Consider the following 25,277-nt stretch of genomic DNA (forward strand, 5'->3'; position numbering starts at 1 on the left):
CCAAACTCTGTTAAGTCTTTTAAGACATTTTGTCATATTTACTTTTGTAAGCATCACCTTTACATTTGTGCATGCAAATGTGTATGCAAATATGCTCTAAACCACCACTAAAATAGACTCTATGGAAGACTTGATGTAGAGAGTTGCTTAAAACCACAAAAGCTATGGGTAATCTAAAAAATGGTTTTGTTGATATAAATAAAATGAATTATTAATAGAACTACTTCATTATACTTGGTTTATAGTTTTGTGATGTGGTAATTTCTGGAGGCAAAGGCTGTTTGAGTGAATTGGAGAACTGCTGCAAAAAAGTTGCTGCCTTTAAAATGGCTTGTCCAATTTTAGCCATATTTGACACAGGTGGGAGTCTTTGATCCATGAGTTAGTGTTGGTTTCCTGAAAAATCATTGACCTTGGGGAGAAAGAGATCAAGTTGCTGTGGCTGTTGAGGGAAAGTTTTCTCTGCGTGTTCAACAGTTCTTTACAGCTAATAATGAGTTTCTTCAACCTTTTTCTCCTCTTGTAATTATGGTGGTAGGAAACGGGTATATTGTAGGACATGTGTGTTGGCTTAAGAGAATGGGAAGGAGTTAATGATTCTCTGAGATGACTTCAGAAAGGAGGAGAAGGCAAGGTGTGCAGTTGTGATAACAGTCTGTGTGACATCCTTCCTACATTGGCACTGCTCTCTCTGTGACTGCCGTATAGGTGTGTGGAGGCTGTGTATGGCTGAGGCCTTCCTGTTGCTTTGAGTCTGTAGTCCAGTGTAGCAAATGATTTTAAGTTTACTTAAACAGGTTTTCAAACAAGAAATCAAATCCTCTTTTAAGCTTTATATTGGTGAGAAGGAAAGGTAACCACTCTATAGAGTATGCCAAGTTATATCAACGTCGCTTTTGGGCTCCGTGCTTTATGTAATAGAAATATTGTGCCAACGAATTCTTTGTGATTGATAGTTGCTCTTAGAAAAACTGCTGCTATTATCAGAAACAAATAGGTCAGAAACAATTACAGATGTTGACACAGTCATGGCTGCCAGCTTTGACTGACTTGATGTGGCTTACACAATGATATTATCAACAGTGGAAAAATTACAGTGCGTGTTTGCTCAGTTGCACCGAAAGTCAATGTCGTGATGTTTCTAAAACTTAATAACTGTCAAAGCTCTCTCAGAGACATTTCTTTCTATTGTGTTATAGTTTTGTTTGAAGTTGTATAAAGGATATTGGAGTTGCACTGTTAGAAATATTAAATACAGTCCCTTTGGGGTATTTGATTTTTCTTATTTGAAAAAGCTTTGTGCAGCATGAAAATTTATGGCATTATTTTTCTTAGAAATCCTCAGGAGCTCATATGAAATTAGTCTGTTCATTGAAGCTTTGAACTATAGTGTGTGCCACGTATCCAAACATTAAATACAGTGTCTTTAAAGTAATGCACGGGTAAATACGAGTACATCCATGCCTGCGTCAGGGAAGACTGAATAAAGAGGTGTGAGTGCAGAACTGAGTCTCTCAGAGGGTCATCTCTTCTTTCCAAGAAATGTCTTGGAAGATGGCAGTGTTGATAGGGCTTTTGTGGAGGGGGTATTTGTGATTTTCATACAGTCAGCTGCTATGTTCAGGTAATCTCTGCTTCTTTGCTTTTAATGAAATTTTTGATGGTGAACAACATATGATAAAGTGTCATAAGCTATTCTAATGCTTTTATTTTCATCTGTTGCAGTTTCAGTTTCCAGTCTATCTTTGCCATTGTCTGTTTTCTTTACCTTTCTTATCTATGCAAGAGCTGTGAACAAATGTCTTTAAAAGAAAAAGATAAGGATCACCTTTAATCTTTCATTATAAAAACTCCCTACAGATTAATAATTCTTTTAATGACAAAATAGAAGGTGCAATAACATTGATACTGATAATGTTATGATAAGTGTGGTATTTTATCAGAAATACACCTTTTAATCACATTTTTTATTTTTCTAAGAGAAAAAGCTTGGTGTTTGGGGGCTAAGCTGCCATTCCTCCTCCTTCCCGCTGGTGAGACCATGGCTGAGTGCTGGGGCCAGTTCTGGGCTCCCCGGTATGACAGAGACTTGGGCGTACTGGAGAGAGTCCAGCGGAGGGCCATAGAGATGGTGAAGGGACTGAAGCACCTCTCCTGTGAGGGAAGGCTGAGAGAGCTGGGACTGTTCAGCCTGGGGAGGAGAAGGCTCAGGGGGATATCATTGTAAATAGCTACCTGAAGGGAGGATGCAGTGAGGTCAGAGACAGGCTCTTCTCAGTGGTGGCCAGGGACAGGACCAGGGTCAGTGGGCAGACAGTGAAGCACAGGAGGTGCCATCTGAACATCAGGAAACACTTTTTCACTGTGAGAGTGACCGAGCATTACCACAGGTTGCACAGGGCAGTTGTAGAGTCTCCATCCTTGAAGATATCCAGAAACCAGCTGGACATGGTCCTGGGCAGTGTGATTGAGGTGGGCCTGCTTGACCTAAGGGGGTTGGACCGGGACACCTCTAGAGGTCCCTGCCAACCACAGCTGCTCTGTGACTGTGAAACTGTGTGTGCAAAGAAGAGGAGATCTTGTGCTGATTCATGTGTGATTTTTAGCCAGTTCCACATGATCCTGCAATCATTCAGATAGTATGTTTGGGAAACGTGCTTAATACTTTGAAGTTACTTACGTTAACTTTTTTAGAGTGCTTTGCAAAATTTATCATAAATTTATAGCTTTACAGAATAATGCAGGAATTCTCTTGCATATCAAATACTTGGGTGCATTTATGTAAAAACAACATTCCTAAACTGTTTGTAAACATGGGAAGGATGCTGAATATTAGGTGGAGCTGAAAACGTGATCTTTTACCAGCTAGTATTAAAAGGTCACATGTAGTGTAGTGTGCCCTTTGACCTTTTTTTAGCTGGGCTTGACTGTCGCATATTTGTTTACATACTCATACTTTTGGAGGGAATCAATGAGAGGAAAGGTTATTAAACACAGAAGTACTCAGATCTTTTGGCAGAATAGCTTAAAAAGGCTTTTTTTAATTCCTTCTTTCTTTCTTCCACTGGCTGCTTCCTACCTTAAATAAGTTTGAAATGTAGGCGCTGTACTAATTTAACTAGTGTATGTTAATATCTGAGTAATCTGTTTGTGTAATATTTGAGTTAGGTTTAATGTTAATACAGTCATATCTGAAAGGACTTGCGTATTATAGTAAAATGTCTGGAAAGGATTCTGTAATTCTCGCCTAAACTTTAATTTTCCAGAATGGCCAGTAAGAGAGAATCCATGCAATTCTGTAGAAAGATACTAAATGTAAATCTAAAGGCTTTTTTATATATCTTTTCATAATTGTCTCTTTTTGGTTTTGATTTTTTTCTGAACTAACTGTGGTTGACTGATGACATGAAAGAGAACTTAATCTTTAGGGTAGGAATGTTTTGTCTAGGCTGAAAAGTGTGTTTTCTTTATTTCACATTGAAACTAATGGCAGCGACATCAAAGATTAACTAATCCTACTGCTATTTGCTGCCATTAAAACAAACTTACCACTCTCCCTTGTTTGTTTTTCTCCTTTTGACTTGGTTTGAGTCCACTCTTTTCATTAATGTATTTTATAATTAGCGGAGTTCTGGCACTGTTTTTTTGTTTGGTTGTTTGTTTGTTTTTTAATTTCAAAATGTATTGACTAGTATGTATGGCATTTTCTTGCATTTTATAACACAGTTATTCCTATTCAGAATACTGGGCTGTGGTAATAACTATAGGTTGCTTAATTTATCAGACAAATACGCTGCAGAAGTCTTGTGAGGTTCTCGTGAGGCAGTAACAGACCATGTCTGTGCCACTTGTGTTTGACAGGGAAGGATGGACAAATCCAAGCCTTTGGATATAGCAGCAGATTTGTTTTCTTAGAAGAGAAACCCCAAACTTACTAAAGTGGCAAAGAGGCAAGGTGTATATGTAGTAAACATAGCTGTTCAGCACGTTGCAAGTAACAGGAGTGTTTCTGCATTCCCTGTTGGCCTTCGTGGGGAAGGTGAAAGTAAAGTTCTGTCTTTTTCTGTTAACAGCTTAAAATGACCGTGTGAATTCAGTGGAATAAATGGCGTCCAAAGTAACTGATGCTATAGTTTGGTACCAGAAGAAGGTAAGCTTGCTATTTGTTTTTATGGTGGCTTTAAAAAAAAAGTCAGTTTACTGTGTTCAGTTATACAATATAATAAATATACTACTTACTGGGTAGTGTTGTATGTGAGTGAGTAGCTCGAAACTTTCCTTCCAGAAGTAACTCAATATTAAGTCACCATTTCTAATGAAATGGAATAGCTTCTGGTCTGTGTTGAAAAGTCCTCACTCCCTTGGCTACTTGTAGTGTGAGGAAAAAAAAAGGAAAGAAAATTCTCATTCTCAGTAGAATGTTAATTAATGTACAGGAGGATTTGTTTCTGTAGCACATCACTGAATCCTTGTATTTAAGTTGAGAGAATTGAAGTGCATTTTCTGTCAGTAACAAGAAACTGTGTAATCCATACCCAAAAGAGATAGGCTGGGGCTTTTTAGAAGTTAATTAGACAATGAAAATGATAGTTACAGTATTGCCTGCACATAGAAATGTTGATGCCTCTTTCTGATTTATTATTTTGACAATTTCAAATCATCGTCTCCGCTTGACATTAGTGTGCCGGTTGGCTTCTTCAGTTAAATTGCTTTTTAAAAGCTGAAAACTCTGCTAAATTTTGAGACGTGCTTCTTTATCAAGCTGTAAGGTGTGATTTTCATTTATTTTATTTTATTTTTTAAATAAATACATGTCTTTTTACCTGACAGTCATGCAGGAAAAGGAATGCCATGTGTGATATGCTCCAGCTTCCCATCCTCCTGATGTTAGGGAGGCAGGACCTTCTGCTGATTAGTCACTGTGCTGTGATCTTCCAGAGGGCAGGCCCTCTAGTCTTGATATAAACAACCCATTCCTCAATTTTACTTTTTCCAGGACACTGCTCCTAACAGGATTACTCATTATCAGTACAGGTCATTTTAACCCTTGTTCTCTTGCCTTTTCAAGTGATTTCATACACATTTCCATTTATCTTGTTCATAGCAACTATTTCTGCCGTAAGTCTCTGTAGCCTTTTACAGAGGTCTGCTTGGCTAGAAATGGCATGCTGCCTTTATGGCAAGCAGTTGGGAGGAAGTGACTCCTGCTACTTCATGAGAGACTGGGCTGTCTTCAGAAGGGATAAGATCTTGCATAGACCAGATTTCAGTGTTTTTCATGAAGGGAACAAAATTTAATAGCAATCCACATGTGGACCAGGGTCTGCCAAATGAACAGGTTTTGCTTCTTTCCATATGTGGAAGTGCGGTCTTATTTTGGGACAAATGGCTGAGTTGCAGAAATATTGCATCTTATGCTTATTAGATTGTTATTTCTTAGGTCCCACTTACTGAAGGTTCTCCTGGATCGAGCTGGTAACTTTGTAGTGTGGTCTGTGATATGTTCCTGGGAGCACTTCAGGCTCTTTCAGCCATGTCCTTGCTTGTTTGTTTATTTACTTATTCAAATCTCTTACATAGCACAATATTTTTTTTTCCCCTTGGATTGGTTGTTTGCACCAAAGATTTCAAATTGGGGAACAGGAAGCACTGTGCTAGTGGGTACCAGACATCTTTTAGTTCCTTTCTGTTATGTGATGATTGCTTATGATGGCAAAACTCTATGAATGGTGGTTGCTTTCTGCTTTAAATATTTATTTCAGAGTTGTCCCACTTACTTTGCTTTTTACATCTGCTGGTTGCTGACAACAGTAACTGAAATTTAAAATGGGGAGGGATGAAAGTTTAGCATGTTCTAGCAGTAAAACATTGTTTCGAGGGCAAGGGAGAACCAGGACTGTGGTCAGTACTCATCAATTGCTATGACTTCCCTATATGATAAAATGAGGAAAATAAAGCATTACTTTGGGGAGGCATTTTCAGATGACTGAACTGGTGTATGAGTGCCTTGAAAAAGAACATGAAGAGCGTCTTCTGATATTTATAGTCATACATAAAGAAGAAAAGTATATTTGAGTAGGTGGAGGCTGTGAGAGGTACTGAGCAGATAACTTGCTCCTTGTGATCTTTTGGTTTCAATTTTAATATAATTTTTAATATTTTTTTATGTATTTTTTTCGTGTCTGTACTGAGTTTCAGAAATCTTTTGGTTTCTCATAAGTAAGGCATTTTTGTATTTCGTTAATGGAGAGAGTTAAGCAATTGAGCTCTTCCAGCCCTACTTTATGCAAGTTTTCCAGACACCAAGTTTACTCATATGACTCATGCTATTGTCTGAAATTGAGCTCCTCACACGAGGACTTTAGTAATGCACTTAATTGTTTGAAAGGTCAGACCTTTTATTATGTAAGCTTGGCTTTTGTTGTTGCAATAGACTTACTCTGCTTTTAGTGCATGGGAGCTCTCAATTACTGTCTTGTAAACACACAGTAATCAATTCTTAGTTGCTTTAAGTTGGGTTTTAAGATTTCAGATAGTGTATTATGCCAGCTTGTTATCTGAGATACAAGATTGCATGGACATAGCTTTACTGCTTCCAGCGATAGTTTGCCTTTCACAGCTGGTACAAATACTCTTGCAAGGCATGATATCTGAACAGATACGGGTTGGCTCTGTGAAAAGCAAAATGAATTAAACCTTTGCTGTGTTCCTGGGTGCTCTGGGAAGTGCACTGCTGGGGCACTTGCGTGTCTGACAGGGTTTGTCCAGCTTGTTTTCAACACTTTGTGCTGCTCTGGTTCTTGCAATAAAGGGGTGTGGTGGGGTTGTCTGCATTGTTCTCTGGAACGATTCATTACTTTGGTCCCAGACAGCTACTGAGCTAACATTCACATGTATGCACTTTATTAGTTAGTATAGAATCAAAGAATCATAGAATCATTGAGATTGGAAAAGACCTTGAAGATCGAGTCCAACCATTAACCCAGCGCTGCCAAGCCCACCACTAAACCATGTCCCTGAGGGCCACCTCTACAAGTCTTCTAAATACCTCCACGGTGGTGACTCCACCACTTCCCCGAGCAGTCTGTTCCAATGCTTGACAACCCTTTTGGTGAAGAATTTTTTCCTAATATCTTATCTAAACCTCCCCTGGTGCAGCTTGAGGCTGTTTCCTTTTGTCCTATCGCTTGCGGTGGGGGACCGACTTCCACCTCCCTACAACCTCCTTTCAGGTAGTTGTAGAGTGTGATAAGATCTCCCCTGAGCCTCCTTTTCTCCAGGCCTCCAGTTTAGGGGCTATATGTAACTTTACCTTAACTTTCTGATTTCCAGTTTTCAAGCCTTGCTGCTAATACAGGGAACTTTATACAAATATGTTGATAATATTGCAGGAAGTAATTATGGCTTGCTTTCTCTTGGGGATGGTTATAGAGGAAGACAGAATGGAATTTAATGAATTGAACTCCTATCCTGCACCTGATCGTGCGTCAGTTAACTTTGCCAAAGCAGCTTTCAGCTGTTTTGGGTGTTCCTTGGGTATGGCTGTTAAAGGGCACAATAAAACAAATGAGATGTTTTCTCTCTAGTGGCTTTAAAGGACTAAATTAGAGTTCTAATTGCATTGCTTTAAGATCTGTAATATTCAGTGTTTTACAGCTCATTAGTCCAAGATTATACTGCCAAGTTAGTAAAGGAGGAAACAACACAATTTATGTTATTCCCAGAAATCACATGATTTCCTCTTGGTGCTGAATTCATGTGATGCATTGGTGACCCTGGCACCAAATGCAGCTGTTGTCAAATGACTGGGCTGTATGGCTCTATTACCTTAAACTTTGGATGCTGAAACTGTATCAGTTCAGAAAGGTCTGCCTTCAACTGCTAAAACTTGACAAGTGTGGGAGCTGGCTGTTTGTGAAAGCACTGAGGAGAAAAAAAAAGAAGTCTATTTATAAGAGTTTCCTCCCATGTAGTGCTGGGATTGGTAGTGAAGTTGTCATCTGAGTAATCTTTGGGGATTGCCTTCAGCAGCTCATTTTGGTGAGACAAAACTCAAGTTTCTGAATCTTGTGCAGAAGGTCACTCAAAAATTGACTCTGTGGCTGAATGGAGCAGGCTTCAGTCTTGCCTGGCTGTTGGCTGTATGCTTCCTTTGCCTTCTCACAGATTTTCTGGCACTTGTCCCCTGACCAAATTCAACCTATTAGTCCAGTTATAACTAAGACTAAGGAGCTGAACCTATCTAATAGGTGAAGGGACAGAGCAAAGAGCTCACATCCCTGTCTTGAGAGGGATTCTCTGATGCTTTAATTGTTTCGTTATGTCTTGTGAAACTATAACCTTCCATTTTGTTTTCTATTCCTGAGTGGTCTGATTTATCTTTTGCCACCCGGAGGAATGCACTGGCACAAAGAAAGTGTGCCATGGGAAGTGGAAATGATCAGGGGTGTAAGGGCAGTGCTGTTTTAAAATCCCAGTTGCAATGCTGGTAAAATTGCTAGATTTTCAGTGGTCTTCAGGGAATTACATTGGGTAATGAGGCTGTCAGATTGGTTTCCTTTACTCAGTTATGTCTTGAGGCTGCTCTGTTTTGTGAACATACATAATTGTGTAAAAAATAGTGTTGCAGAGGTGTTAAATCCTTAACACTTGGAGAGTAACTGGGCTGTGATGTACAAAGAGTCTGAGAGATCTTGGTTTGCTTAGTCTTAAGAAGACATGGCAAAGGGGAGAGTTTACTGCTTTAGCAACTGCTGCTTTGGCGGCCATGGAGAGGATGGAGCCACACTCTCCTCAGAGCTGCAGAGGGATTGCATGAGGGGCAATAACCACAAGCTGAAATGTGTGAAATTCTGGTTAGATATAAGAATAAAAATGTTTAATGTGAGGTTTGCTGATTGTTGAGACAGGACCCCAGAAAGGTTGTGAAATGTCCAGTCCACTTTTATGAAGACTGTTGGACTGTAACAGTTAATAAAGCCAATATTTTAACACTAAGTATTTTAATAATGTGTTAAACTCTCAATTTCATTGGTAGACAGTCCAAGGAAGCAACTTTGTTTTCTATTTACCAAACTCCGTATTTTGTATCTTTTGGATTTCTTATTACAATTGTGATGTTCCTTGTAAAAGTGTTTAGAGGCTTCAAAGAGCAAAGCTTAACGTGCAGGTTTCATTACTGATACACATTAAAGTTTTAAGATCCAGGAGGAAATACTATGTATTTTTAGGATTATAATCTTTGCTAGTCTGCTTGGTCATAAATTATAAATGTCTCCTGAAATATTGATTGATTCCATTAGAATCAGAAGGTCTTGTGAGTATTGGGCTACAGGTTGATACCATCACTACGTTAGCTTAAAGTGAATATCAGTGTCATTCACAAAGCTCAAATTCAATCTTGATGCATATATGGGTTGTTAGGAGAAAGACACTGGGGAGAGATATTATGTGGTGCAGAAAACCTTTGCAGTGGGCTTTATTTGGAGTAGAAATAGGCTGTGTTTTAAATAGCTTAACTTTTTACTTAGGCTAATAGCTGTCAGTGTTATAAAACCAAACTGTACAGGTGCCAAACAAATTTTAGATACAGAAAGAATTGTGATCAAATGGTTTCTGTTCTGAGGTATTTGATTTGGAAGGAGTAAGTGCTGTTATTTCAGGTAATTTCAAGAGGTGCACGTATCTCTTAAATGCATAAAACATTACGAGGAGTCTGCATTTAAAAAGGATCTCAGATTCATTTAATCTTTCAGTAAAGAGCTAGCTTTCTCAGATAAGTTTATTGTTGTCCAGTGTGTAATTGTATAGCTTAATATCCCATGTCAAGTCACATAAAAGTTAATACTTTTTTTTTGGCAATTAATGACTTGTAAAGAAACATTTTTTTTCCCCTAGAAAACCTGTTTAATAGTGTATCATGCTCAGTTAATTTAGGATGCTAAGCTCTCACTTTTCCATTGTGAAAGAAGACTGGCAGAGTCTCTGCATGTAATCCCTTAAATACTAAAAAAATTAATAGCTGTTTGAAGAATGGTTGTTGATTCTGCAAGTACGTAAAGGACCAGAATTCCTTTCTTCTTTACTAGGTGTTTATTGAGGCACAGTGTCTTGAGAATTGAACATTTTTAGAGGTAGCTGGTTTGGATAGACTTGACAGAGCATTGAGGAAGCCTGGGATGCATGATTTAAACTAAATGCGTATGAAAGAGTGTCTAGTTCTGCTACAGGGAAGTTATATCACAGGTTTTTGTATCTGTAACGTATTACTGAGCAATTTCCTGCTACAGGATTGTGTTACTGATGCTTGGTGGTGAAAATTACATTCAGAAATTATAGGACAGGCTTGGTTCTAACTTGAATGAACAAATTATTTAAAGTTCAACAGAGATTTTTTTTTAATTAGTTTATTTTCTGGCAGATTTAAGATCCTATTTGATAAGGTATTTTATAAACTAAATTAGAATAAATTTATGTGATAAATCAGGTTAAAATTGGGATATATTGTGTAGTTTGCTAAAAAAAAAAAAAAGATTTCATGGCCAGTTGTAGACTGGACTGATAGATTGAAACAATCAGTGACAAGCTTTTGTGCAAACAGTCCTGCACTAAGTTGTGAACAGATTTTAAAAGCATTATTTATTGTTGTATACTTAAAAAATGAGTCATTTTTGCACCTGTGTATTTTTTGTACTTTAAATTTCATTTAAGGAATACTGCACAACTTGCAGTAGAGTTGCAGGTAATGTTGGTGGGTTCAGGATTATACAACTTGAGTTGATTGAGGTCTTCATGTTGAGCTAACAGTTCTAGGCATGGGAAGCTTGAGCACCTGTGAAGCAGCCCTAGGGACGGTCACATACAGAAGGAAAGCTTGCTTTGATCAACTGTTGTGTGTATTTAAATTCTTCAGCTTGGAAGCATGTATGATCTTATCTCTGGAAGGTTATTGCTTCATTTTATTTGCCTTTAGAGCTTCATTTCTTTGGCACTGCTAGATGTTAGACTTCTTTTCAGTGTCCTGCAGGTATGTACAATTGTAAAGAATAGCACAAATAGCCAAGAGCTAGAGTCCACATGCAAATATTTGACAACTGAATACTTAAATTTACATGAAACATAATTTAGATGCAAATATTTGTAAATAAAACCTCTTTGAAGTGGCAATTGAGTGTGCTCTCATTTAAAACTGGGAAGGTCTGCTAGTATTAAATTCTCTCATTCACAAATTACATTGTTGAATTCATACAGGTGTTTAGCTCCTGTGGTCATTATTATGTGTTATAATTTAGCTTGTTGTCAGTGAAAAACGCTTTCCAATGAATTCTGCAAGACCTCACATGTTTTTTAATGAATACATTTCACAAACTCTAATTTCCTGACATAAGGTAGAGAAGAAAAAAAAAAAAAGCCTATGTTTCTTACTTGCCTTGTTTCAGCAACACTAGTTCTACCTATTTTTGTTTGATGTGGGAAATAATGTGTTCCAGCCTGGTACTTTGTAAGGACCTTTGTTTTTCATGGATTTCCTTCTGATGCACATTGGATAGAAGTATACAGTGATGCTTATGCAGATGGAGAGCAAGGAAATGAAGTATCAGATCTAAATTTGATGTGCTGAGCACAACACCTGTGCCCTGAAGTGCTTCTAAATCTTTCTTAAAACATAAACAGATGATATTAGGTAGATTGAAAAAAATGTGAGAGATGGTAATGGTACTTGCTCTCTATAGTTATGTAATTATCCCTTTAACTCTTTTCACTTTGCAACAGAATGATGTTACTTAATAGCCCTGTGCTCAGATTTTAATGAAGTTGATCAGAGGGGGTTGGCCAGACCCAATGGGCTAATAAAACAGTTTTAAAAGACCATCTCCCTTAGAGTTGTTTGGCTGTCTCATTGTACCTCCTGCTGGAAGAATTGCTTTATGGGGCAGTGTTAAAAGAAAAATGTGAATGGAATAATCCCTACTTCTTGTCTTTGGGGGGAAACTGCTACCTAGCCTTGAGGGAGAAGAAATTTTTGTAGGAAGGCATAACTAAGTCAAACTTGAGATCATTCAACTTCCTTGCCCCAGATGTCTTCTGGGATCTCTTTCCCAGAATTCCTTTAGCAAACAGTCGGTTATTTGTCTAAAAGAAGAACGCTCTTTTAAAAGACTGTTTCAACTCTACACCAGTTTCAGCTGTAAATGGAATCAGGAATACAGAGTTTGCTTTACAGCTTTATTGGCACAAAGGCTTCCTTCCGCATTTGTTTCTTGCATAATCGGGAGGGAGCCAGACTTGCATCCCCTTTTCTGTCTTTGTAGAAAGAAATCTCTTCTGGAAGCGCGGCGGGAAGGACACAATATTATGCAGCACAAAAACCTCACTTAGGGCTCTTCTCAATAAATTTCAGGAAAACCAGGAAGGCCTGAAATTTCATTTAAAATGTACTTAGAGAAAAAGCCAGAACAATCAGATGTAAATGTCTGGGTGGAGTGGTTACTCAAGATAGTGACTTTTTAATTGCTGGCTGTTATCCAGGTGGAGTTAGCTCTTAAACTTCCTTTTGTTTAATTAATTTAATTGTAGCAAGTGCTTTATTCTGCCCAGTACAGTGCCTGACTCCCTAATTATTTTCCACACTCTACATTTTTTTCCAAAAGAGAGGCGCAAAGTATTATTATTATCAAAAAAAAATAGATTTTTTATAAATTTTTTTCTTCAAAATTTTAACATTTTCTAGTTTAACACTGGAGACTGAAACAGTAAAGGCAAATCAGAACAATGTTTATGGTGTCTGCACTCGTGCTTGGGCCTTTTCTGTTGCAGTGTGTGGACTGGATGCAGAAGCCATGATCTCGCAGTAAGGTTGAATTTAAGCAGGTTTGCTCCCATGGCAGGGGCTCTACTCTCTCTCAGGCATCCAGATGAAGCTGCTTGTATCAGCTCTCTGCAGTAAGTAAAGGACTCTGTCTCAGGAAGTTCCTCTGTCTCTCTTAACTGCTCAGTGCCCATGTTATGAATCAGACTCAAGATGTGTAACAGTGTGTGCACACACGTGTATAGGTCGAGGTAGAAATGAGATGGAAAGGTTTTAAAAATGACACAGGAAAAAAGATCACTACTGAATATTATCTAGAAACACTGTTTGTGCAGGGTTCAAAGCAATCTGATGATCTTTGATGACATCTTGCAGAACTTGGATATACTGTCTCATATACTGACTTGTCATTAACTCACGTGAATTTCCTGAAGCTTGAGGTGATTGTTCTCCAAAATATGACAGTAGTTGAGTGGCTTTCTTGTATAAACAAATGCACAGTAATTTCTTAAGTTGATTATAACTACCTGTATTGATGGTTATTTAAAATGGTGGAACTCATCACACCTGCTCTTAGTGATAGAATTTTAATACATGCTTGCAGGATCAACCTTTAGCCTTTCAATGGTTCTGCTCTTATAAATACACCAAGTTTTCTATGATACTCTGATGAGATTAGAGCCTGGGAGAAAACAAGTCCCTTGTATTCCAATTTTTACCTAAAAACTTACATTTAAACAGAACTCAGACGTTTAGAAGAGTTTCATGAGTAAATAGACTAGAGGTTTAATGAGAGTAAACAAATTTGGGATTAGGTCTACTATGAACATTTTTCATCATTGCTTCAGTGGGAAGAGCGATGTTTTTTTATATTATTTAGTTTTCCCTGCCCTGTAATCCTGTTGATTACCATCCTGCACAGCAACAAAATATGTTTTGTTGCTGTGCAATCTAAAGAGATAAAGCTAAAAACAGTGTAGCTGTAAAAGTGGGTGGAGTGGAACGGGAAGCATAGAGGGAGGTGGTGTCAAAAATAAGTTAATTAAAGGTATGGGTTCTACTAGATGTGCATGGTATTTTCTCTGAAGTTAACTGAAAGACTGTATCAGTATTGCTTCTGTAGGTCTGCTCTTGTAGACTGGAATCCCTTTGGTGTTCCAGTCCTCTGACTCACACAAGTCATGCGAGGAGGCTGAGGCTGTCATCTTGCTCTCCTCTCCTCTCTATCACAGCTCATTTACAAGGTTACCTAGGTCCAGTCCAGCCAAGATGGAATGGAGAAGACAAAGATTTCTTTGTAAATAGGTCTCCCCAAGGAACTGCTGTTTTCATGCTTATCTTGTTGAAGCTTGATTGATTGATTTTGTTTGATCAATGTCTTTTAAAATCTAATGGAGATTTTTTTTGTGTGTGTGTTCTTTTTAGATCGGGGCATATGATCAGCAAATATGGGAAAAATCAGTAGAGCAAAGAGAAATAAAGGTAATAATAAAGCATTTTAATGGTTGTTTTTGGCTAGCTATCAGCAGTGCTGTCTGGTTGTGTATGCTGGTGAGGTTTACAATGTATGTGGTATTTAATACTGGTAAAGTAAAACTAGACTCCTGGAGCGTAAGCAACCAATGTAACTGGCATACTATGTTTATTTTACATAATTAATAACTGCAGCATTTAGTGTGCTGCATCTTTTCTGTGTTTTTTCTGTATATTTTTTTCTGTACATATTTTTTATTTTCAGTTATCTTAAGCCAGGGCTTAGTTGTTTTAGTATCTCTGTCTTTCACTTTTCCATGTGATGAATTCTAATGTCAGTTATCTGAGCTCTCTTTACTTTCAGTTAGTTACCTTATACCTGCAGTTTACTTTTCCTCCTTTATGACGCTGTCATTGTTTTGTACAGTTTATTAGACTGGTAAGTACCTCAGGCTTTGTTTCTCTGAACAAGCAGTTTAACAGTGTTCTTTGCATTTTGGTTTAACTAACAGTGCCATCAGTGTCTGCCACATTGCTAAACTGTTTTGGAGAAAAAGAAATCAATCAAAAATGCAATAGTTTTATGGATTGTATATTATGTCATACTTAATGATGTTAAGTTAATTCAGTTAACGTTTTCTTGCAATTAAGCTTTTCCTTCAAATACTGCATGCAAGAAGTGTGCTATTACTGCATGGGTTTCAATGCATTGAATTAGAATTAGAGTCACAGAATGGTTTGGGTTGGAAGAGGCCATAAAGCCCCCCTGCCACAGGCAGAAACACCTTCCACTAGACCAGGTTGCTAAAGCCCCTTCCAGCCTGGCCTGAGCACTGCAAGAGATGGGGCAGCCACAGCTTCTCTGGGCACCCTGTGCGAGCACCTCACCACCCTCACAAGGAAGAACTTCTGCCTAAGATCTCATCTCGGTCTCCCCTCTGTCAGGTTAAAGCCATTCCCCCGTGGCCTATCACTACCATACCCTTGTAAAAAGCCCCTCTCCAGCTTTCTTGTTGGCCCCTTTAGGCACTGGGAGCTGCTCTAAGGTCTCCCCCCATAGCCTTTTCTTCTCCAGGATGAATAAGCCCAACTCTCTCAGCCTGTCTCCATAGCAGAGGTGTTCAAGCCCTCTGATCATCTTTTTGTCCCTCCTCTGGACTTGTCCCAACAGGTCCACATGTGTCTTGTGTTGGGGGCCTCAGAGCTGAATGCAGTACTGCAGGTGGCATCTCACCAGAGCAGAATAGAGAGGGCGAATCACCTCCCTCAACCTGCTGGATGCTTCTGACAGAAGTTCTTGTAACTACTGTGTAATAGGGCATTATTCAATTAATGTATTGCAGATAACACCTTGTGCTTATTTAAAATGCATTTCATTTGGCTCAGGAGCCCAATAACTAACAAATTAACGAGTGTGCCTATATTGGTATGTGTTGATTGAGTTTAGTATAATAATGGTAACACTCAGAGTACTAAATTCAAGTATTGCGCATTAGCACTTTAATCTCAAAGCTACTAAGTACTGTTTATAAATGAACCATACTAAAAATCTAAACTATTTTTAGCAGAAAAGCTGTTTCTGATACTATAACTTTACAGTTTAGTTAGAAGTATAACAGTGTAACAAGATTAAAGTCTGTGCAAAAAAAATTTTACAATAATAGTAACTATGTTTAAGCATTTTTATTTAAACTTTATTTTTGCTGGTGCCGAATAGAGATTGTACGAACTAGCTGGATGGGCCCAAAGGATATGAAACACTATAAATATTTGTTTTAATTAAGTTTGAAACACTTCTGTTTTCTACATATATTACAGGTATTTGTGATGCAGAGGGTAGAGGAATTATACCTGAGTAAATGGAATTCATTTACTTTGTGTGGCAAAAATTAGAAGAACCAATTCAGTGTAGTCCATGGACACTGATGAAAGCGTTTGAGATTTGGCCAATGGAATTTTTAAAGACTGTGTCACCAGTTCTTTTCCTCTAAAAAGATGCATCAAGTTATACTGTTGGCTTACTTTTTTGCAGAATTCTTTGTTTAAAATGAAAACATAACTTTAGCCACAGTGGTAAAATTTTCCTAGGATTGTGCATGTGTTTCCAGTGGGTTATTTCTTCTAAGAGGCACATGGATCTTTATTTAGGCAGTCAAGAAAACACTTGTGCCCATAAGCAGTAACACATTTGGAAGTTATTGCATCATTCGGCATTTTATTTTTAAGATTTTAAATATTTTCTTGCAATAGTGTGGCTCATGCAAGGTTTCAGAAGAATCTGTAGATGGTTCTGGAATTATAGTAATTTCCAATTTAATTACGGGCTTGTTTTCTCATTCCACGTAAAATTACTGTGGTTTTAAGACTGCTGTTCTGTAAAAATCTTGTGTGTCAAGCTATTTGCAGTGCGTAACTCTACAGACAACTGGTTTTCTCTATTGTCCTCCTCAGAGCACATTTTGTCCTATCCATGTTTCAGTTCTATGTGTTAATTTTGTTTTGTTTCAAGCAAACTCTCATTTTTTCTAATAGACACATCAGGTGATGACTCTATATCTATTTCATTGTGAACAGCTTTTTTTTTTTTTCTCACAATTATTATTTCAGCATGAAAAGTAAATCCAGTTGAATTTGGATGTGAGAAATACTGAGCTGCACTCTATCTGCACCATTTTCTTGATATAGTTCCTATGAAGATTAACATTTCCAGATTCACTGATACTGCTCTCATCCATAATAATTTAATTTTTATGCTTTCATCTGAATTTAATGTTTGCATTTAAGTAATAAATGTTTTTAAGCATGGATGAAATATGACAGTGATGGAACTCTACAGTTCACCACTGGATTTAACTGCTTTTTGAATGAAAACAGCTAAACCATTTCCACTATAGTTCTATTTGTACCCAAAATATTTATTGAGATATTAGATTTTGCTCTATACAGATTGTACTCTGAGCAGCCATTGTTGGCTGATGTGATCAAGAGCTTAATCTGAAGGGATTGGAATAAACTCACGGTTGTCTGAACCTTGAGGGTACAGCATCATGTTTTGGCATTTAAATTCAGTGAAGAAAGGACAAAAGGACAAAATAAGCTGCTTTTTCTCCCTCCTGTTTTCTTGTTGTGTGGTGGGTTGGTTTTTTTTTCCCCTCTTTTTACAGCTTAATCTATATTCACTAGTAAGAAAAAAATCAATAGATTTCTAGAGTTTGGATTTCTGACAGTGGAGCTTGCTCTTGCGTTACAACATGGTTTTCTATCTAGGTTTGGAATGAAGGAGTTGCAATCTAAGCACTTTGTGAAGTTTAATTAGACATGTAAGGAGAAAAGAGATTCAGAAAAGTAACTTGTTGTTAAAAATTCTGAAAACCTAATAGAAACGTATTACTAATTCTTGCAAGTGTGTGCATATGTTGTCTGCATAATCCCAGACCATGGGAGATGAGTGCTCAGTGCTTAACTGTATGAAAAATTACCTTATGGGTCAGTAATTGGTTGGGTTTTGTTTCAATTGAAGAGTGTGTAAAAGGCATTTATTGTGCCTTGTTCCTTAGAATGTTTATTTTATTGTACTTTAAATCTATGAATTTGACAGGTTTGTGTGAATTTTCATTAGCAGTTTAGGTTAAGTACAATTACTGACCACACAGATGTTTTTTCTTTCATAATGCTTGTCATCTGCAGGAATGTATTTTGATAGTATTTGCCTATTGCAGGGTTTGAGAAACAAACCAAAGAAAACAGGACATGTGAAACCAGACCTCATAGATGTTGATCTTGTAAGAGGTAGGTCCTGAGCTAGAAAAAGCTGAATTTCTGAGTGTAAAAATAGATGCCATCCTGTGTCTTATAACAAGAATGTATCGGTAAGCTTTCATAAAACAAACCTAAACAACCTCTCACCCCAGCCCACTAAACCCCCCTGCAACAAACCCTACATAATTCCTCTTAAAGAAGATGGATATGAAACATTATTATAAGGTGACCTTTAGATTAAACTGAAGGCTTAAAAACTTGATCTAAATTTTGTTGTATAGATTTAGGAAAAAAAGGAGCACACGGATTGTCATGGATCAAAGTCGTGGAGTTATTAGTTCAGAAAGCTCCCACTGCCAAGTATCCAGATGTCTTCCTCATCTTGTGGCATCTAGAGGAAAGGCTACGTTGAAATTTCTGGAGAGAAAAAAGACATATAGGCCTTGAATATTTCATGTCTGTTTTGAATAGTAGAACGGCAAGAGAAGGTCAGACAGTATGAGACTTTTCAAAAAGCCTTTAGTCTCCATTTATTTTTATCTTTATATAATTTCCCTTATTCCTCATGAAGGCTGAGAAAAACATGACTAGCGTTATTTTCCATGAGCCCAGCAGCCGGCACAGTCTCCTGAAGCCATTCCATGTTGTGCTCTTTGAATTCAGTCTCTTAACCAAAGCACGCTGCTTTGCTCTTGCCCTTAGAGATACACAGGTACTCTCTCACCCAGAGACTGCCTTTAGAGACCTACTCATGCCCTTTCTCTCGGGCTGCTTTACTCCCTCACCATTGAGCCTGGCTTGACCTCTGCTAGCACTACCGTGCTTGCTCAGGTTGCTGGCACCACACACAAATGGCCCCTTGACTCCTGTTCTCACGTCTGACTCCAGTGCTGGCACTTAGCCCTCTGTGCTGTGCACAGAGCAGACTGCCACTGCCCCTGCCCCTGGAGAGAGTTAAAGGAATTTAATAAGAACATAGTACAGACTGAGCTGGTCAGGCACATGGCACGGCCAGACAAGCAGTATCGTAAGCAGCAGCTGTTTGTGCTTGGCCAGTCCTTTTCATCTCCTTACTCATCAGTTTCCCCACGCTTGTTCCTCCCTAAATAACCTAAGCCTCTCTTTTGTCCTTTCCTTGCATCTTCCCTAAACATTCCATAGTAAGTTCTGTGCAATCTGAGCTCCCTTTACGCTGTACCCCATAATCATAGTATCACAGAATGATTTGTGTTGGACGGGACCTTAAAGCTCATCCAATTCCAGCCCCCCTGCCACAGGCAGAAACACCTTCCACTAGACCAGGTTGCTCCAAGGCTCTGTCCAACCTGGCCTTGAACACTGCCAGGGATAGAGCAGCCACAGCTTTTCTGGGCACCCTGTGCCAGCGCCTCAGCACCCTCATAGTAAAGAATTTATTCTTAATACCGAATCTAAACCTGCCCTCCTTCAGTTTAAAGCCATTCCGCCTTCTCCTGTCACTACATGCCCTTGTAAAAAGCACCTCTCCAGCTTTCTTGTCAGCTTTTTTTAGGTACTGGAAGCTGCTCTAAGTTCTCACTGTAGCCTTCTCCAGGCTGAATAAGCCCAGCTCTCTCAGTCTGTCTCCATAGCAGAGGTGCTCCAGCCATTGGAACATCTTTGTGTATCTCCTCTGTACTTGTCCCAACAGGTCCATGTCCTTGTGTTGGGGGCCCAGAGCTGAATGCGGTACTGCAGGTGGAGTCTCACCAGAGCAGAGTAGTGAGGGAGAGTCACCTCCCTCAATCTGCTGGATGCTTATGACAGTTCTTGTAACTACTGTATAATAATGCATTTCATTTGGCTCAGGAACCCAATAACTAACAAATTAACGAGTGTGCCTATATTGGTATGTGTTGATTGAGTTTAGTATAATAATGGTAAGACTCAGAGTACTAAATTCAAGTATTGCCCGTTCCTCTGAAAGGTGATCTGAAGAGCTTTCAATGGCTCATGTTTAGGGATGCTCTGCTGGGACAGCCCTGGGAGGGGCCTTGTTAAAGTGCTCCTTCTATGAGTTGTATTCCTGTCTGCCCTTGTGTTTCTATCCTGCTCTGGGCTTGGGGAGATGGGCCTTCAATGCTGTGCTGACAGCTCCATTGATGAGTCTCTTCTACTGCCATTGTGTCTTTGAGGTCCTCTGGGGGTGTGCAGACCAGCTTTTATCACATTGCCTAACCCTGTAGCTTTAGAAATGGGAATGTGAGAGAAAGAAACAAAATCAAATGACATTTGAACTTAAAAAAACCTGGAAACTAAATGTGTTTGTAGGAATTCAGGAACAGCAGTGCACCACTTCAGTATAGTGATATACATGAACAGCCTTTAAATGACTTCTCTGTGTGGATGTCTAAGTTGGTATTAAAGTAGTTCCAGTACTGGCAGTGTTTCATCTGTGCTAGCACAGAGCTCACTAATGCCAGTTCTACTTGTAAACAAGGTTGAGATGGCATAGCAGCATGCAGGAGTTGCCCTTTCCAAGCAGTAACCTTGCCATAATTTAAGTCACACTCCTGTTAAGTAAATGTTAGGCAGTTTTCTAGCTGCCAGAGAAGTGGGAATATAGAGGAAGAAAAAGAAATGGAGATATGAGAGAGAAAGGACATTTGAATGAGTGAAATGAAAAACTGTATAGAAGGAGAGGCTTCCCTGCTCCTGGGGCTAGTTCTCCTCTATACTTCTCAACCATATTCCATTTTGCTGAGTGACACGGCTGGAGCAATTTACAGGTGTTGATGTTTAGATCCCTCTGCTGTGCCTGCATGGGCATGTGGAATTTTCATGTGACTTTCTTTTGCTTCAGAAAATTTTCGATACCTCAGTGAAGCAATAATTTTTAATAATTTAATTTTAAATAATTTTTACATACTAAGAAATGTTTTGTTATTCACACATTCCAAAATCTAGATATTTGTAGAAGTTCCTGATAATGGCAGTCAAGAGGGCACCAACAATTTACACAGAGGTTTCATTGAGGAGATGGTGAAATGGTAGAAGTATGATATTTATTAAAATTATTATGTTTAATAGTTGCTTCTTTAAATAACTCTCTCAACTACCCTCTACTAAACAACTGATGTTATTTGCCATAACAATGAAGTATATCAAAATCTATTTTCTTTTTTTTAAAGGATCTGCTTTTGCTAAAGCGAAACCTGAAAGTCCTTGGACATCTCTGACCCGCAAGGGAATCGTGAGAGTTGTTTTCTTTCCGTTCTTCTACAGGTGGTGGCTACAAGTGACATCAAGGGTCATCTTTTTCTGGCTGCTTGTTCTTTACCTTCTTCAAGGTAGAGTTGGATTACAGGATCAGCATTCAACTGAATGCCTTCTTTAACCATATGGAAGCTCCTGTGTGTTACTTGGTTCACTTTGTGCTGTTAAGGTTCATTCCAGTATTTTCAGAAAATACTGTAGTGACACAGTCCCAAAGATGTGTCTTTTGGTTAACATGCCCTTTGCATAGATAAAGGTGGCATACTGAAAACTCAAGGATTTCCTCACAGGCTTTCTAAAACATTTAACACACTTAGGTTTCTAGGACTATCTAATTTTAAAGTTCAGGACTGATCGATATCAAGGAACCTTTGGCTTAGGCAGTGTATTTTGTCTTGGGCTTCTGGTCTTTCTGGCACTTGTACAGATCAAGGAGCAAGCAAGGCCAGACCTGCTAAGGTGCGTGCAGCTTCAGCAGCCTGGTGGGATGATCTGTTTGACCAGTTTTCAGTCATCCTTCCAGGTGTTATTTTGTCACATCAGAGGCAGTGAACTTCTAGCTTGTATTTTTGTCATACCTTAGCCATACTTCTGAATGACTGGCAAATGGGAGGCTTATTGTCCTATGTGCTTCTGCTGTTTTTTTTTCCATTGCATGGGGAGACTGTGTGTCTTAATTTTATATTTCCTAGATTATAGAGGGAATTCTGAGCAGCTGTTAACAGAAAGCAATTTGAAGATTTTGGGGATGCTCGATCTTGAGTTCTAGTAATCTGAATTTGTGCTTCTTTTACTTACATGCGATATATAAGAGGCAGATAAGAAAGGGAAGAATGTAATGTAGTGAGTCAGTATCTAACAGTGTGGCAGTCACAAGAATAATAAGTGTATCAGAAGCATGTACAACAAATGGAACAGAAAACTGGGAGCAATTTAATACCCTGAGAAGCTAAATGACTGATAAGTTTTCCAGTGAAATCCAATTAAAATACAGTATTACTTTTTCAGTTTTGTGAATCACTCGATCATTTGGAAATTGGATTTAAAATAAGAAATGGAGTTAAAAGAAAAAGTTGCCAGTGTTTCTTGCATGGTGATGTTAGCAGCTATAAAATACATTTCCCAGTAGCAGTGGCCCAAAACATGAAATACTGACAAATATTCCTGTGGTCTCCTATCAGAACTTCTCCTTATCCCCATTTCCAGACAGGTGTTTAGGAAGTATTGTTGCATATATTAGGATTTGTGTATACTGTGGTAAGTGATCCCATAGTGTTAATAATTTTAATCTTGCTTGTAATATTGTAGGTAGTAAAATATATGTTATAGTTCATTTGTTACCATGTTCATAGGTGGTTTATTTTGAGAAACACCATTATACTAATTATTATATTCCTGTTCTTATATTTATTTAAAAAATATACCCACACGTAATCTGTGGAGCCTTCATAAGACTCCAAAAGCGGCAAAATAGTAACTCAGTGCAGATTCTGAGCGCAAGCAAATTTTTTAGAACATTGATTACAGGGCTTTTTTGTGATTAACTTTTTTCCCCTCAAGTTTCTTGGGATCTGTGATTTAGTAGAATTATGGTTGCAACGCATCATTTCTCTAATCCATATGGTCTATAATGTGACAAAATGTTTCTGATATTTCTGAGGGTGCAAATTAACAAAAGTTGGAAAAGAATTAATAGTGTTCTGTATGACTCTATAATCCAGCTATTTAAAATACTTATTTAAATTTTGCTGAATTAAGTGCAGAGTTTTTTGGTAGTTTTTGAAATAAATTTAAAGACTTACAATGTATATGTAAGTGAAATTAAATTGACAGTTTTTTTTAATTGGAAGCTGTTTAAAACAAACCCCTCAAGCCTCTCCTTCTCTAGCACTTCTGTGTAAGTTTTGCATAGATTTTACTCTGTAGCTGTGCTCAGTTTGTTGATTTAGTACAAAATCGGTAAGGCAGCACCAAAATGTCAAGAGTCTATTAAGAGAACTTAACAACAAAATGCCTCAAATTCTAGTGGCCATATTTCTGCCCTGAATCTGAATTTTGTCTTGTAGCTCAGACTTTGTGTCATCATGTCAGATTCTCCCTGATACTGTTGTATCCTGTACTGTTGGAATTATTGCTTTGAAATCAATTAGCTTTAGCAGCATACCTGCTAGCGTTTATGTAAGTCTGCAGGAAAGAATTCTTTCCTTGGCTGTGGATTTAAATTCCAGGTTGTATTTATATTGGTTTCCTTTAGTATAAAGTGTGGCTAGCAAAATATGTGATAAGAGAACTGCAGAGAAATGTTTTTTTTTTATCCAAGGTCATGGGACAGGCCATGAATTAAGGTAGAAGTAAAACCTTTTTCTTTTGAGTCCTTATTGATTTAGTTTACAGCACTGCGTCATTTTTACTTTAAAAATGTTTCTATATTCTAACAAGAAAATGAAGTATTACATTCTAGTGTGTATCTCAATTGTACGTTTCTTAAACATGAAACAAGAAACTTTAATAGTGATAGAATAATTGTTTATTGTGGTGAGATACTTGGTAATACAAATATTTCAAAGCTTTAAATGCTATAAAAATAAATGCTTGTTGGTGGTTTAAATGTACAGCTGTTTTCTTTGATGCAGCTTTTTGCTGTTTGAGATATAATCTGCGTTTGTTTCACAAAATAAACCACTGCAATTTAGAAAAATACAAGTCCAAATCCTATAAAAAGTAAAGAAATTATTAAAAGTGGTGTGAGAAATTCTGTTCTGAGGCCTAGCTATATTGGTAGGAGCAATTCTAGGATAATCTGAACCACAGCGTATTGCTCACTGCAGGAAGAAGTTCTTGGATTTTCTTCCTATCCTACTGAAAACATCAGGAGGTCCATAATATTTTCTTAAGTCTGTGTGAAACTCCATGGTGGGAATCTGCAGTCTACAGATTTGCATCTTCTGGAAGACTATGATTTCTTCCAGGTTACTCTTCTTGTATAAATGTATTTTACGTAGTAGTAGTCATCTTGTAGTGAAGTTTGAAATTGTTTTGTGGAGGCCTACTCCTGCTAATCATTTCACATGGATATTTGGAGCTTTGTGTTCTCAGAAGTACATGTTTATCCAAATTGTATGATAGGAGTCAAAATTGGCTACTTATACATTATACTACTACACTTTATACTTCATGAATCTTATTGTATGTATGAGAAACTCAGATAAGCTCATTTAGGAAGAGGTGATATTATCTGTGATTATCTTTTGCTACCTGTACCTATATTTTTTAATAAGCTGGATTTCTGATTGATGTGTGCCATCTTCCTGAAAAACATCATAATGCAAAAATTTAGTCCATATATAGTAATAAAAGATACCGTATGTGTTCTGTGTAAGACTTCTGAGTTAGGAAAAAGACTGATGGGAAATTAGAAATAGATTACCACAACCAAAAATAATTCCTTGCTAAAAACTATTTCATGAAAAACACAGCTGATCTCTTTATGGAAAACATTGCATCAGAGATATCTGCTGTTTTAGGTGTGGCTTCGTGTGATACATTTTAGGTGTTTGAATGTGGCATATAAATTTGCATGTGCCTGTATTTTTTTTTCAGTTGATTTCAGTAAAGAACTGGTGAAAACTGTTGAACTTGTACCAGGTATTTTTGTGCCAGGAGTAGGTCTAAGTTACAGGACTCTCACTTTAGTGGTACAAGAACAAAACCAGGTTCTCATGGGACATGCGGATGTTAGGCACAGAGAATTATCCCCCTGTTCTCTTTCTGAATTGTTTCTTGGAGTTTCTGTATCTGCTTTCTTGATACCTTCTCTCAGCTGAGTTACAGAACATGGCACTTCAAGCTATAGAGGCAGAGCAGCAAGAACATACAATAAGTAGAGAAAAGGGAGGAGTCGCCTCTTCTTTCTGCCTCATGTCTGTTCAGTGTGTTCAGACTGACTTGAAGCCTATAAAGACATTTCTGAGTTGCGGAAGTTACGGAAGTGGTTGGGCTCTGG

General features: G+C 38.0%; 1 protein-coding gene across 4 annotated transcripts in view; it reads left to right on the forward strand.

Moving 5' to 3' along the window:
• Positions 1-25,277, forward strand: part of PHTF2 (putative homeodomain transcription factor 2) — a 67,341-nt gene that overhangs the window by 11,916 nt on the left and 30,148 nt on the right. For 3 of the 4 annotated variants that reach the window (XM_057422418.1, XM_057422422.1, XM_057422419.1), the window contains exons 2-6: positions 4,074-4,150; positions 14,234-14,290; positions 14,709-14,720; positions 18,001-18,070; positions 21,190-21,348. In XM_057422418.1, the coding sequence (XP_057278401.1) occupies positions 4,106-4,150; positions 14,234-14,290; positions 14,709-14,720; positions 18,001-18,070; positions 21,190-21,348 (343 nt within the window). In that variant the 5' untranslated portion in view covers positions 4,074-4,105. The remainder of the gene's footprint in view (positions 1-4,073; positions 4,151-14,233; positions 14,291-14,708; positions 14,721-18,000; positions 18,071-21,189; positions 21,349-25,277) is intronic. The other variant, XM_057422421.1, reaches the window with a different exon arrangement.

Source organism: Pezoporus wallicus, unplaced genomic scaffold (assembly GCF_028554395.1).
Source record: "Pezoporus wallicus isolate ANWC-B61680 ecotype Strahan unplaced genomic scaffold, APGP_CSIRO_Pwel_v1 contig_3058, whole genome shotgun sequence".
NCBI classification, from domain to species: Eukaryota; Metazoa; Chordata; class Aves; order Psittaciformes; family Psittacidae; genus Pezoporus; species Pezoporus wallicus.